The sequence below is a fragment of the Xyrauchen texanus genome, chromosome 20, assembly GCF_025860055.1.
Source record: "Xyrauchen texanus isolate HMW12.3.18 chromosome 20, RBS_HiC_50CHRs, whole genome shotgun sequence".
NCBI classification, from domain to species: Eukaryota; Metazoa; Chordata; class Actinopteri; order Cypriniformes; family Catostomidae; genus Xyrauchen; species Xyrauchen texanus.
The window spans coordinates 3,747,869-3,762,997 of NC_068295.1; the positions used below are offsets into that span (position 1 = coordinate 3,747,869).

The 15,129-nt window shown below is 36.0% G+C and overlaps 1 protein-coding gene across 6 annotated transcripts in view; it reads left to right on the forward strand.

Annotated features, from left to right (window-relative positions):
* Positions 1 to 2,562: 2,562 nt before the first annotated feature.
* The window catches only part of LOC127660427 (golgin subfamily A member 4-like), a 61,428-nt gene continuing 48,861 nt past the window's right edge, over positions 2,563 to 15,129 (forward strand). For 2 of the 6 annotated variants that reach the window (XM_052150638.1, XM_052150639.1), the window contains exons 1-4: positions 2,563 to 2,730; positions 4,652 to 4,729; positions 7,536 to 7,637; positions 14,337 to 14,409. In XM_052150638.1, the coding sequence (XP_052006598.1) occupies positions 2,662 to 2,730; positions 4,652 to 4,729; positions 7,536 to 7,637; positions 14,337 to 14,409 (322 nt within the window). In that variant the 5' untranslated portion in view covers positions 2,563 to 2,661. The remainder of the gene's footprint in view (positions 2,731 to 4,651; positions 4,730 to 7,535; positions 7,638 to 14,336; positions 14,410 to 15,129) is intronic. The other 4 variants (XM_052150640.1, XM_052150643.1, XM_052150641.1 and 1 more) reach the window with 3 other exon arrangements.

A 15,129-nucleotide genomic window follows, 5' to 3' on the forward strand; every position in this document is an offset into this window, starting at 1 on the left:
ATAATTTCTAATAATAATACAGTATAAAACAATTTAGGCCTATGCATTATATTCTAATGGTTGAACATTTCCCCCCTTGATATTATGATATTAAAATAACTCTAGTACAAAAATAACATACAATAATAAATTATAATAAATAATAATAATGACATTGCCAAATGTCAACTCTGTACCACAATGGAAATGGTCAAAAATATATTTTTCTTTAATTGCATTTGTGCACTTGGAATTCCTACAAACTAAAATTTAGTATATGATCATAATGAGTTCTTCAATATTGTCTTACTAAAGCCTTGCTCATCCTCACTGGTGTCGTTTGTTCCATAAAACATTGCCACATTCATTCTTATCTGAAAAGAAGAAATACAAATCAATAATTGTGTTTTTTTAATGCATCAAATGCAACTAAATTATGGTAAAATCTTCCAAATAAATGTATAAATAAATATAATTAATTCCACTATCTATAATAATTCCCAAAATCATTCTCAATTTAGTTCATTAGTAAACAGCATCTAATTATCTCATCAAAGATGCAGCAAAATAAATCATGATGAAGAAGCAACCAAAATATGTTTAACCGAGCCATTTGTGAAGCACTTAAGAAGGTGTCTCACCTCTAAGGGTGACCCCGGGACAAAATCAAATGTCACATGGCGTAAAAACAGCATTTTATAAATGAATTCAAAGACTGAACTGTTATTTCCAACAATGCATTATGATACACCTGTGTTAACTGTAGAGCTGTTGTCTTTTGAGGGCCTCTGAAAGTCAGAGGTTGCGTCGACTGCATCTGTGGACTGAGAGGTCTCGAGCTCTGAAGATACCACACCTTCAGACGCCTGGAGTCCTTTCTTCAAGAGAGACACCTGACAACAAACCGCTTCAGGGACAGAAGATGTAAGAACTTGTGAAACCTACGAAAGGATTTTTCTACTGGCATAAAAAAATTATTAAGCAATTGTTCTGAAGACAATGTGAGTTGTGTGATTTTTTCTTTTCTTTTTTTCTCAAATGACCTGTACTCTTTTATTTTTTCTTCCATTTTTTTCAGTATGTTCTGCTATGTTAAAGTATTTCTCATAATAATTTTTTTTTTTTAACTATAAGTACAAATGTTTTATTTATATAGCGAACAAATATTATAGGCCTACTGTAACACAATATCTGTAGATAAACATTTCTTTGACAAAATATTCTGGCTTGTCCAACAGCTTTACTGTAAGTTTTATATGTTGACAGCTGTTAACTAAATTAGTTAACATAAACTAACAATGAAAAATATTTCTAAAAAAAAACAAATAAATAGTAAAAGCCGTTAAAGCATAAAATCATGAATTCTCTGATATTATGCTTTCATTCTGGAGCCGTGGCTTCAAAATTGTAATTTTTATATTTTCCACCAGATGGCGCCATTGTTCTCATTTTAAGCCTATGGAGCAAATACAAGCTTTTCCCCTATTTTCTGTTTGCTGTATTTTAGAGCACTTCAGGCCAATTGAATAAACGATGCAGCTAAAATTGTGTGTGTGTGTGTGTTGGTATGGATGTCAGAGTGTGTTTTGTATGTGCCTATTGAGAAATTTGTGTGTGTGTGTGTGTGTGTGTGTGTGTGTGTGTGTGTGTGTGTGTGTGTGTGTGTGTGTGTGTGTGTGTGTGTGTGTGAAAAAACAACAGTTGCATTATGTAAACAAACTGGTATTTAAAGGATAAAAATCCTGAAAATGAATGAATATTTGGTAGTTATGATCAGGACTGATGTTGGATAAAAAATCTAAGTAAGTAAAAGTGGAAAATAATATTAATATATAATATTTTTATGGCAGTTTTTTTACTTTTTTATTTATTGATTTTTTTTTTTAATCTGACACTGCACAAACAATAATAATGCATCAAAATCAATGTTGTTGCTAATCATTCACATATTCCAGACTGTGATAATCCTAAACACATTTTCAAAATTTTTACTGAATACATTTCTATAAATTAACGTTTATTAAATTCTGTAAAAATTAGCACCTATACTTGTAAAGTATTATTGACATCGGCTAATCACCATGAATTCTTAGCATGTCTTAGAACCTAAGACATTATGATGTCACAAAGAGTTCTCTTCTCAAGTGTTCAATATCAGCTATTTATCTTTTAAAAGAAACAACTTGAAGTTCAGAAACATTATGTGGTTATTGGTTTTGTTAAGGTGTAAATAAGCAAGTTATTGTGTTTCATCACCCAAACAAAATTACAGTGATTTACAAGACACTAAAATAAGGCCAAAATACATAAATATTAATGTCATAATGCCATAAATGAACAAATAGTAAAACTTACCATACAAGGATATAATTTAAGAAATACAATAACAACAATATTAATAATAATAATAATAATCTATAATTACTTATAATTCTATATAATAAAATATTTTTTATAACGTGTCACCCAAACGTATCCGAATTAATTTTCTGACACTGAAATATGCGAAGCACTCGTCATCGTCATTTTAGAGCCTCTCGAGTCTCCGTAGCGGCTCAGTTTTCCTCCACGTCGGCTGCAGCTGCGCACTGCTCTCTCTATCATCCACATACATATCAAGTTTTTACTCTGGTTATCGGGCAGTAAAATCGGCTGGTTCGGTGTTATTCCTCGCATGGGATCATGTTTAAGAAATTGAAGCAGAAAGTGATAGTAGAGCAGTCTCCTCAGAGGAGCAGCGCGCAGGCGCAGGTGAGAGCTTTTTATCCATGTAGCATGTATGTTAACAAACAAAACAAACCTCTGGTATATGCTATATAATTGCTGTCTGACAGTCTTTATTACATTGATGGTTTTAAAATGCAATGTCAGCCTTTAAAAGCATTCATAAGCTTGTTAATAAGCCCTACACTAACAAAACTGTAACTGTAGATGACCATATGATAATACCATGGTACTTTCATATATAACGCGATACTGGATAATTACGATACTCGTGTGCCACTGTATTGACATGGAGTATAAATAGTAGTGATAAGTAGTTTAAGTTTAACACTCTTGAAATTTTGAAGTACAGTTTTAGCTTTCAAAATAATGTATATTATTTGGTATACTGGATATGCCCTACATTAACTAAGTACAGTGGATTTACCATGGATCATATTGTAGGTACCATGTTAATAATGTCTGTTTCGATCTGGTACAACCTGTCAGAGGAGATCAGAAGGTGTTTAGATCAGATCTGTCCCTTTAAGTCTGTTGTTGTGGTCTGAGAATGTAGATTTTAGATCATTGATCTGTTACAGTACATTCACCTGCAGCTCTCAGAACATTTACATCGACGATCAAGTACTTAACCCTTGTGCGACCTTCAGGACCTTTTTGTCTTTTTAATTTTTTTCAATCATTGTAGCTGTGTTAATGGCAACGGTATACCTTTTAACAAATGTGTGTATTTATTTGTGGGGAATTTTGATATTTCAACTATTGTTCCTATCAGATGGCTATAATACACTGTTTAGTTACACTCATGGACCTTCAAGACAAACATTTTCTCATTGTAAAGCCACTTCAAATGGCAATATTTGAATATTGATCCCAGTGCATGCAAGCATAAAATCATGTGTTCTATGATATGCTACTGTGTGTCATGTTTGTGTGCAAATATGTGTCCACCAGATGGTGCCATGTTTAGCCTGTGGTGTGTATAAGCTGTTTCTCATTATAGAGCACTGTCAGGCCAATGTGTATTGTATGATGCAGCTAAATTGAGAATGTGTGTGTGTGTGTGTCGAGTGTGTTTTGTATGTGCCTATTGAGAAATTGTGTGTGTGTGTAAAAAAACAACAGTGGTATTATGTAAACAAACTCGTATTTAAAGATTTAAAATCCTGAAAATGAATGAATATTTGGTAGTTATGATCAGGATTAACTAATTGAAAGTGGAAGATAATATTAATATATAATATTATTATGCCAGTTTTTGACACAGACATTTTTGTCCTCTAAGGACCTCTGAGTAACTTTTTTAAATTGACACACATTAACGTGAGGACCTACAAACCAGCCTGACAAGTTAATCAAACCCATGATCTCTTTGGCATGTTTCCCTAAACAGACTTCCAGTGGCACTGAGCAGATATTTAAAGGTTAAACTTTTAGATTTGATGCATTTTTTTAAATTATTGAGTCATTTTTTACCCCCAAATCAAAATAAATAAATTAAAAAATTATATTTTGCAGTTATGCAATATGCAAAACCAATTTTTTTTGCAATATTTTTATGCCTATAGAGCTGTTCCGTTAGTAGTCCAAAAACCTGGAAGAGAATTCTCCATGGGTTCCCTCTGGATTTTCCTTTGGGTTTTTATAATGGGTTTTTTGAACTTATAAGTAATATAAGGTCTGTGGTGAACATTACTTGACGAAACATGGCCGTTTTTTTCTACAACATAAATAACTCACAGTCATTCTTCAAACATGAATTTTGAAGCCGCTGTGCATCAATACGACTTCAGAATTCACATTTGAGGTATGACTGTGTGTTACACATGTTGGAGAACAAAACATCTATGTTTCATCAGGTTAAGGACAATCTTCAGCAGTACTTTACACTAATGTTAGATTATGTAATTTACATGTCTTGATGTATAATGTACATGTCTGCCTCCAGCAGGTGAGCTCAGCAGAGAGGCACAATCACCCCCCTTTCCTGCAGCAGGATGCCCCATCCTCCCCCAGCGACAGAGAGGTAAGCAACACAATGTAAAGAACCTTGAGTGCACATGGTTTGTAACTGCTTTCACACCTCAGATAAACACAACATGAGTTTTGGTGTTTGTTAAACTGGTAACAAGAGGCACAAGATTTCCATTGTGTCCCAAACACTGATTTAAATGATGATTTATTATCTATTCAAAATGAGTAAGAGCATCATTATGCTTTGTTTGGATGTAGTAATCTAGATATTTAATGGCTCTAAAAGTATTTGGACACTTAAGTTCAAATGAATAATATCTGAATGTCATTGCATTACATAAAATATCAAACCGAGGTGACATCTGCAAACAAATGCTCACTTTTGAGACGTTTATGGAATAACATTTACTCAATGGATGAAGCCGGTTTCACTCAAGTTCACATCACATCCACTAGCTTTTGGCAACCAGAAAGTGTCCAGATACTTTTTGAACAGAATATGTACTTTTGCAACTTATTTTTGTGAAATGTTTTGCTTTAAAAGTGTGATTTTGCTATCTTTTAAAAAAAATGAATGCTACTTATGTTGATATTGTTGACTAATGCAGTGACATTCGTGCAAGAGTGTCTTTTGTGTCCACTGAGGGGGTCTGTTTTAAATTATATTTCTTTGCCAGTGAATGATAAATGCTGATTCACGTTAAATGGTCTCCCCATGTTTTACATAGAGCATCATGCAGTGATAAAAAAACAAGTTTGATAATCCCCAGCTGGTTGGGTAACATGCTATTATTGTAGTATGTGGGCTAAAAATAGTCTAGATGTTACAGTTTAGCGATGTGTGGACTGTGACATTAAACTCCTTGTAGTGAAGAGTGAACGTTTAAACAGCAAATGATGATGTATGAATACACTGAAATGGCGATGGACTTTGAGATGCTCCACTTGCCGTTTTTAAGAGTTTTGTTAACATACCATGGACCTGAATTACTTGCATGTTTCTTAAATCACAGCTTAGCTGATAGAATTTCCCAACACAATGGCCATTGCAGGATCTCTTACTGCGACTTCTGATTCAGAGGAAAAGGTTTTGGTGTTTGATTGTACCTTTGTCTTTCACATTTTCTCTTTGTATTTCTTTCTGAAATTTCCATCAGTTCTCAGTGTCTACGTTCACACAGTCAGTGTTTTGGAATAACAAACATATGGGAGTTCACAGGCCCAATGTTAGTGATTTACCGCAAATAACGACCTGCAAATCATGCAATTATGTCATACATTTGTCATTAGCGACTTTAAGCAACAGCTGCAGTGACCAGAAGGAAACTGTTCAACCATCATAGCCAAGAAAAGCATTAAAGGATGGTGGAATGGAACATGAAGGTGGCATAAAAGCAATCCATACAACTCCAATGGTTTAATCCATGTCTTCTGAAGCAATGCAGTTGGGTTTGGGGTGAGAACAAACCAAAATATTACTAAACCACTATACTAAACTACCACTATAAATCTTGACATCTGCCGTATCCTTGGCGATCATGATTTCAAGCTTGATTACACTTCCTAGTGCTTTACGCATGCACAGAGCGCTAGATGGCTAGGAAGTTTAATCAAGCTTTAAATTATTATCGCCAAGGACACTGCAGATATCACTGTTTATAGTGAAAAAGGAGCTATATTTTGGTCTGTTCTCACCCAAAACCAATTGGATAGCTATAGAAGACATGGATTAAACCACGAAAATATTCGTTTCTGCTCTGCAGAAGAAAGTCATACACATCTGGGATGGCATGAGGTTGAGTAATTGATGAGAGAATTTAAATTTTGGGTTAACTATTCCTGTAAATCGTGTTTACACAATAAATCATATAACGTGGTAGCCATCCAGTCCACAACGGTGGCTTAAAGTCGCGAATGATTTAACAAACTGAACTCGCTCTAAAAATTTGATTGTGAGTCCGCCACCCATTTTACTTCCGTAATACGATACATTTCCGAGTGAAAGGGGGGATTTGACTTGAATAAAATGTAGTGCGAATCTTTGTGTTCCTCCGGAATTGATTGGATTGTGCAAATTGCTGTCTTTATGACAGGTGGATGTAGGGAACAATTTGAAAAGTAGGCCAAAGTATACTTCGGTTTTCAGAATGCCGCTACGTCTCGTCATTAGCACAGTAACTCATGGACTACCTGCGGACAGTCTGGGTCTTTGCATGTCGTCACCACATGTGCCTGACTTTGACTGAGCTAGGCACTCGTAGCGTATATGCTTTGAAAGCATCCATATGCATCGTGGTCAAAAGAGTATACTTTGAAACTCTGAGCGCTCACCTGTTGTTGAAACAAATGGCATGTACAAAAACTAAGCTCGTGTCCACACTAATACATTTAGTTTGGAAACGCATTCGTTTCCACACTAGAACTGCGTTTCGAAAATGCTTTCCATTACGACATACCAAACAGGAGTGACAACTGTATTCTGCTACTGTGTGAACGTAACCACAATCAATTCCACAACATCTCAGCATTTCTTCTGTGCCAGAATGGCTAGCTTTACCTCTTTGATGTCTGTACTAATGCATACAATAACAGCACATCCTGATTTTATGCTAGTGGTGTAAATATACCCATTAAAGAGACAAAATATGGCTTGGTAGGGACATCAAACAGTGTAACTTTGCAGCCTCCGTATGAATCAGGTCTCTCAAATCTATTTCTATTTCCACAGATGTCACCCTTTCTCATTCTCTGGCTTTATTTCTCTCGTTTCACTCATTGTGTTGTTTTGTCATTGCTGTGTGTCTTCACTCCCTGCTCCCCCTCATTAATGCGTTGACTCGTATGGGGGGGTCGGTCAGCTGCTGGCCGGGATGATAGCAGAACCTGCTTTTCTCTCTGAGTATACTATCTTTGCTCTGGACCACTCAAAACGACCCAAAGCGGCTCAGGTGCCCAGTGTGGTGAGTCTGTCCTCACACATCGCCGCCTCTTCCTTACCCCTCGAGAAAAACAAACCCAACAAACCTGCCGCCCTTCTGTCCCTGTCCCTTTTGTGATGCCTTTGGGGATTATGGGCTAGAGGAGGCTTAGTAACATGCTTGCAGCTTATTCACTGTTTCAGTAGCTGTGTCATTCTATGAAACCGGTGCCGTTTGAGCTTTTACGTTTTTTTGTAAGGCTCTTTAAACATTCTGTAATATATGTGTTTCAGAAATGGTGCTGCGCAATTACCATCTCAAGGTACATTAATACATTGTGACACTTTACTGTAAGGTTGGCACTAGCCTTAGTTAATGCATTAGGTATCATGAACTCATAATCTTGGTAATCAAAATAATATTGATAATTGTTTATGTTAATTTTGCCATAACTAATGTAACTTTCAACATCATGAACTAACTTTCAATGTAAATAAAAAATATTAGTATACAGTTAAAGTCAGAACTTTACATACACTTAAGTTGAAGTCATTAAAACTAATTTTGTAACCACTCCACAGATTTCATATTAGCAAACTATAGTTTTGACAAGTCGTTTTGGACATCTACTTAGTCATTTTTCCAATAATTGTTTACAGGCAGATTATTTCACATTTAATTGAGTATATCACAATTCCAGTGGGTCAGAAGTTTACATACACTAAGTTAACTGTGCCTTTAAGCAGCTTGGAAAAAGTCCCAAAAATTATGTCAAGCCTTATTTAGCTTCTGATAGGCTAATTGGAGTCAATTGGACGTATACCTGAGGATGTGTTTTAAGGTCTACCTTCAAACTCAGGGCCTCTTTGCTTGACATCATGGGAAAATCAATAGAAATCAGCAAAGACCTCAGAAAAAAATTGTGGACCTCCACAAGTCTTGTTCATCCTTGGGAGCAATTTCAAAACACCTGAAGGTACCACATTCATCTGTACAAACAATAGTACGCAATTATAAACACCATGGGACTACGCAGCCATCATACCGCTCAGGAAGCAGATGCATTCTGTCTCCAAGAGATGAATGTAATTTGGTGAGAAAATCAATCCCAGAACAACAGCAAAGGACCTTGTGAAGATGCTGGAGGAAACAGGTAGACAAGTATCTATATCCACAGTAAAACAAGTCCTATATCAACATAACCTGAAAGGCTCCTCAGCCAGGAAGAAGCCACTGCTCGAAAACCAGTATAAAAAGCCAGACTACAGTTTACAAGTGCACATGAGTACAAAGATCTTACTTTTTGGAGAAATGTACTCTGGTCTGATGAAACAAATATTGAACTGTTTGACCATTATGACATTATGTTTGGAGGGAAAAGGCTAGCAAGCCGAAGGACACCATCCCAACCGTGAAGCATGGGGGTGGCAGCATTATGTTGTGGGGGTGCTTTGTTGCAGGAGGGACTGGTGCACTTCACAAAATAGATGAAATCATGAGGAAGGAAAATTATGTGGATATATTGAAGCAAAATCTCAAGACATCAGCCAGGGAGTTAAAGATTGGTTGCAAATGGGTCTTCCAAATGAACAATGACCCCAAGCATACCTCCAAATTAGTGGCAAAATGGCTTAAGGACAACAAAGTCAAGATATTGGCAACTTATTGTGAGAAGCTTGTGGAAGGCTACCCGAAACATTTGACCCAAGTTAATCAATTTACAGGCAATGCTACCAAACACTAACAAAGTGTATGTAAAGCGTGGTAACTTCAGGCATTTGGAAATTGCTCCCAAGGATGAACCAAACCTGTGGAGGTCCACAATTTTGTTTTCTTAGGTCTTTGCTGATTTCTTTTGTCTACGGTAACTCAGCTAACTGCTCTGTACAATTGTGGTGAGAAGAAAATTATCTCTGAGTGCTATTCTGAGATGCGGGTTGGCGCTGTTTTGGCGGCATGAGGAGGGACATAAACAATATGTAAGTATGGCTTTTTGGCCTGTCCGCAGCTCTTGGGTCAAATCTGTTACCATCATATTTTCGCATTCTAAAGTAATGAACTATTCCAGAAATCAGACTTTAAGTCTATGTTTATATCATGTATCTTTTGTTTTGTTTGTCAGGAGGGAAAATCTTAATTTTAGCCCTGTTACAATCATTTTGTATTGTAAAACAAATGCTCATTTAAATGTGGATTTGTAGAAATACCAACATTAAATAATCTTTCTAAGGAGACCCACATAGCTTCAGGACCTTGAGGACAAGGATGCTCATCCTTGGGGACAATCTTAAAATGTCAACCCTGTTACCATAATTATGTATTGTAAACTGATATTGTGGATATGTGTTGAAATTCCTCCATTAATTTTGCTTTCTAAAAAGCACCATATAGCTACCGATCAACAACAACGTTAAAACCACCTGCCTAATATATATTAGGGACACAAATGGCACCTGTTTTAAAGAATGATCCATTCGCTCTCTTTTCCTGCATAACACGAAGGCATCTCGCTCCTAACCCCTGCATTTAATATCTTCTGTTTTTCGTTAGCCCTGATTGTGGGATGGCAGTTGCATTTGTCTCCTCTGCAGTTTTGCCCTTGTTTGTATCTCGGAATGGTTATTTTTGGAATATCCAGGAATGAATGTCATTCCCATAGTACTAGATATTGATATGGATTTCCCTGACCCTCTCCCAGATAGACCTGTAGTATTCCCATAGAATTCCCTCGGTTATGATACATATGCTGTGTCTGTTCCCTTGCTATTCCCTGAGTTTTCTTGTGATCTTGTGAAAGCTGATTGACAAAAAACTTTCATGAAAGTTTATTTGTCGCTAATTGGGTTTCATTTAGACTATGTTCAGAGTGCTTTTACCAGCAGAATAGGTGAACAATATATAGGTGACCATATTGCTATCAGTCACAATTAGCTTTTCAGTTTGAAATATCGATCTGATTTGGCCAATATTGGAAACGGATGAATATTCAATCTTAGTTCATTCATTTTAATCAGTAAACTCTTTGTGCCAGTTTTCAAAAGTACTAAACAGTTTATTATTCAATTCCTATTTTCTATCATATAATATGATGTTTTTATGCCTGATTACACTTTAAGCATGTGATTTCACCTCCATTTTTGTTTACATCCAGGCAATCAGTATAGATTTATAATATCTGCCATGATATTGGTTATCAGTCACAACATAAAAATAATGATCACTGTTGGTGTCACCCAAAATGTATACACTGGTGCATCCCTAGAATTAATTAATGCTTTTGTCTGTTATTTGTCACATTATCAAATGGTTATTGGGTGAATAGTATGTTAGATCCATTCAGCCATTACACATGTTTCAGTTGAACTGGAAATGACAGAAATGTGGATGTGTCATTTCTTTAGTGACTCAGGTTTACACTTGGGCCACTTTAAATGATTACAAGTTGCTCTTTCCACAACAGTTATTGCATTTGTTAAGACAGTCGAGGCTCAACGTATTATCTCCAGATACAGATAATCCCTCAACACACACCTCAGCTGACTTACAGTTCCACCAATCAGCTGAAGCATATTTTGTCATGTGATTTGGTTTATTATTGGCCTCATCGTCATGTGCATTGAGTAGAAATGGAAAATAGATGTACACAAATTTATGTAAAGGCACTCTCTGCATCCCAATTTGCAAACTATCCATCCTAAATTGTATAAATGATCAATAATTCAGATGTACTAAATTATAGTATGTTAAAAATAGTGTGCCTAATATGCCTGGATGATAAAGATCTATTATTTCAGATTAACTGCAGTTTTAAAATGCATAAACATCACTGTGACATACTGTATGTCAGATATCTTATGTAATCTACGGGCAACACTTCACTATTGTTTAACTGTGAGTTAATCAGCATACTTGTGCTAATGGCTCAGTCATGTGTTCATTTAGTCCAGGCCTGAACAGCATAATTTTCAACTAGCCATGTCCTCTCTACGGATAAATAACGTGATAATATTAACATTCTGTGACTTTAATCTGGAAACCCCATTTAAATGTGGTAGACTTCAGACAACTAGTTTGCATTGAAGAGGTATTCCTATTTACAGTGTTTTACTTTAATATGGCCAATATGTGAAATTGTACAGCAAAACTGTCCACATATTATATTAGTAAGGCCTTATGAAATCAGTTTAATTCTATTATTTTTCCCATTTATTTCTGTGTTTTCTGTTTTATTTTCTCTAAATTCCGGGTTTTAAAGTTGAATTACATTTTATCATTAAAAAACTTGAATAAAATTAATTCTTAGAATTTTACTTTTCAACATACCATTGCATTGTTTTTATTAAATGAAGAGCTTCTATACTGATCCACGCAGCACAATCACCCCCAATTGTTTTCATTATATAAATATATATACACCGATAAGCAACAACATTTAAAATCACCAGCCTAATATTGTGTAGGTCTCCTCATGCCACCAAAACAGTACCAACCCGCATCTCATTATAGCATTCAGAGATGATATTCTTCTCAGCACAATTGTACAGAGCGGTTATCTGAGTTACTGTAGACTTTGTCAGTTCAAACAAGTCTGGCCATTCTCTGTTGACCTCTCTCATCAACAAGGTGTTTCCATCTGCAGAACTGACAGCTCACTGGATGATTTTTGTTTTTGGCACCATTCGGAGTAAATTCTAGAGACTGTTGTTTGTGAAAATCCCATAAATACTCAAACCAGACCATCTGGCACCAACAATCATGCCACGGTCTAAATCACTGAGATAATTGTTTTCCCCATTCTGATGGTTGATGTGAACATTAACGGAAGTTCCTGAAGCATATCTGCATGATTTTATGCACTGCACTTCTGCCACATGATTGGCTGATTAGATAATCACATGGATGATTGTTGGTGTCACAGGCTGGTTTGAGTATTTCTGGGATTTTCACACACAGCAGTCTCAAGAATTTACTCTGAATGGGGCCCAAAAACAAAAGTTGACAAAGTCTACAGTAACTCAGATAACCACTCTGTACAATTGTGCTGAGAAGAATAGCGTGCCTGAATGCCATTGTGAGATGCAGGTTGGCGCTGTTTTGGTGGCACGAGGGGACCTGCACAATATTAAGCAGGTGGTTTTAATGTTGTGGCTGATTGGTGTTTCTGTATATATATATATATATATATATATATATATATATATATATATATATATATATATGTATATATACATATATATATATTTTAGTCTAATACAGTGCGTACTACTGAAAGCAGTGTTGAAGCCATTGCTTTATTATTATCATTATTATTACAACTACTACTGCTACATTGAACATTACATTTTACTATACAGAAATAATATATATTTACGTTGCATTTTTTCAATTTCACGCATCTAATTAAATGGAGCTTTTTTGGATGTTTTTGATGGCTTTGCTTCTAACCTCTGGAAAACCACTTGCCTAGATAGGCTAATGTGCTTATTAAACCGCTAAAGTCTTTGATTTAATTATACAAATATATAGTCTGCATGTGCTACGCACTTCATTTTGACTAAAGTGGTCTGCTCTTTGCCATTAATACACACGCAGAGTGTACGTGATGTTAATGATGTGGTTAGTGTATAAGCAGTGGCTTCTCACATTCACTTAATGATGAAGAATGCCTGGTGAAAACGTTAAAACTCGGAATTCAGAGAAAATAAAACGGAAAACACAGAGCTCTACTGTTGTAAGCGCATTATCATGAAAAATGACAATTATTAGATTTTATTATTAGAGATTGAGTTTCTTATATGAAATTTTTGCATAGTCAAAGTATCCCTCTCCTTGAGCATGTGCACTTGTATTTATTCTTGAAATATGTGGGATATTTACTGCTAAACTTGCTTATTTATTGTGTTATTGTGTCGGATATCCACCTGTGGTTTGAGTGTACTTGTTTTAGGTTATTAAAGTGTAAAATGAAGATTAATAATTCATCTTAATAATTGCCTTACTATAAATATTTAGATTTTTTTTGGTCTGGAGTGTGATGAGATAGTCTTCTGTATTTAAAGCAAATAAAAACCATAATGCAATGCGAAATATCTTCATTGTTGTGATGGATTCAATTAGCCTTTTATAATGTTAGTTTTGAACAGACATAAAAAAATTTTACCAAAAAAAAAAAACATTTCCTGCAGAATATTTGATTTTGACCCAAAAATGTTGAATGCATTGAAACTGCTTGGTTCTTTGCATTTCGTACAGTGTTTGGACAAAATTATACATGGAGCTTTGGTTTTATGCTTCCCACAGCAAGAAACCAGTATTTGACTTTTAATGTGATGTGTAATCTCTTGCATTTACCATAGTGTGAACGCTGTGTCCGTGTAAGTCCTGCAGAACTTTTTAATGGCAAACGCACATACTCTCAGTAACCAGCTCTCCTCTAGTGACTTTCAACTGTTTGCTTAGTCTTCGTGTCCAGTTGCCAAAGCTGCAAGTAGTGCTGTTGTGTTTAACCTCGTGTACAGTAGTTACACTGTCTACGTTGTATTAACCCCTGTGTTCCTCTCTGAGTTGCATGAGGGTGGGTTTAACCAGAAGCCCCTGCATTTCTCAAAGCAAAAACTAATGTTGCTGCCAGAGTAATCGGGGTGCAGCACGATGGGCGGGAGGACAACTAACCAGTCCTAGGATTGAAACCTAAGACACTTTTGTCTTTAATATCTTCATGTTGCTTTCATTCTCATTCAGAGCATTGTGAAGGCTGCAGGCAGCTCTCCGAGAGGCAGCATGAATGTGGATGGAATCGTCTCTCCTCAGGCAAGTGTCAGTTTTTTGAGTTAATGTGGAGTAAATACAGAAAAGTGTGCCCATCCAAATAGAGGGGGACCGGTGCAGGACACAATGCATCAAAGACATTTTCTTGTCTGCACAATATTATTGTAAACGGTGTTCCCACGTTCATTGAAAACCTGGAAATATTAGGGAACTTTAAAATGTTGTTTTCCAGGCCTGGAAAAGTCACAGAAATCTCTTTAATGACAATATATTTTCTAGTTTTTCCTTTGCTTTAAAATATTTAATGCGCTAGAATGTGCTCTTGTGAATAGTACATGCTTGCAAGCCATAGTGACGCAAGATTTGTCAGTGAATCGTTGTTTTTAGTCTGTTCATTGTCAATGGTTCACAAGTTGAATCATTTGCAAGAGGATCTGAATCAAAATAATAATGCCTGGAAAGGTTGTGGAGAAGTCATAGAAATACATTAAACTGAAAGGGTGGGAGCCCTGTATATGATATTATTGTTCCAATTATTCCAAAGGCATCAAAACATTGCTTTGTTGAAATAAAATTTGAAAAATGTATTTATTGATTGATTGTTTTATCCCACTTTTTTTCTCCCCAATTTGGAATGGCCAATTCCCAATGCGCTCCAAGTCCTCATGGTGGCATAGTGACTCTCCTCAATCCAGGTGCCGGAGGATAAATCGCAGTTGCCTCCGCATCTGAGACCGTCAATCTGCGCATCTTATAACGTGGGTTG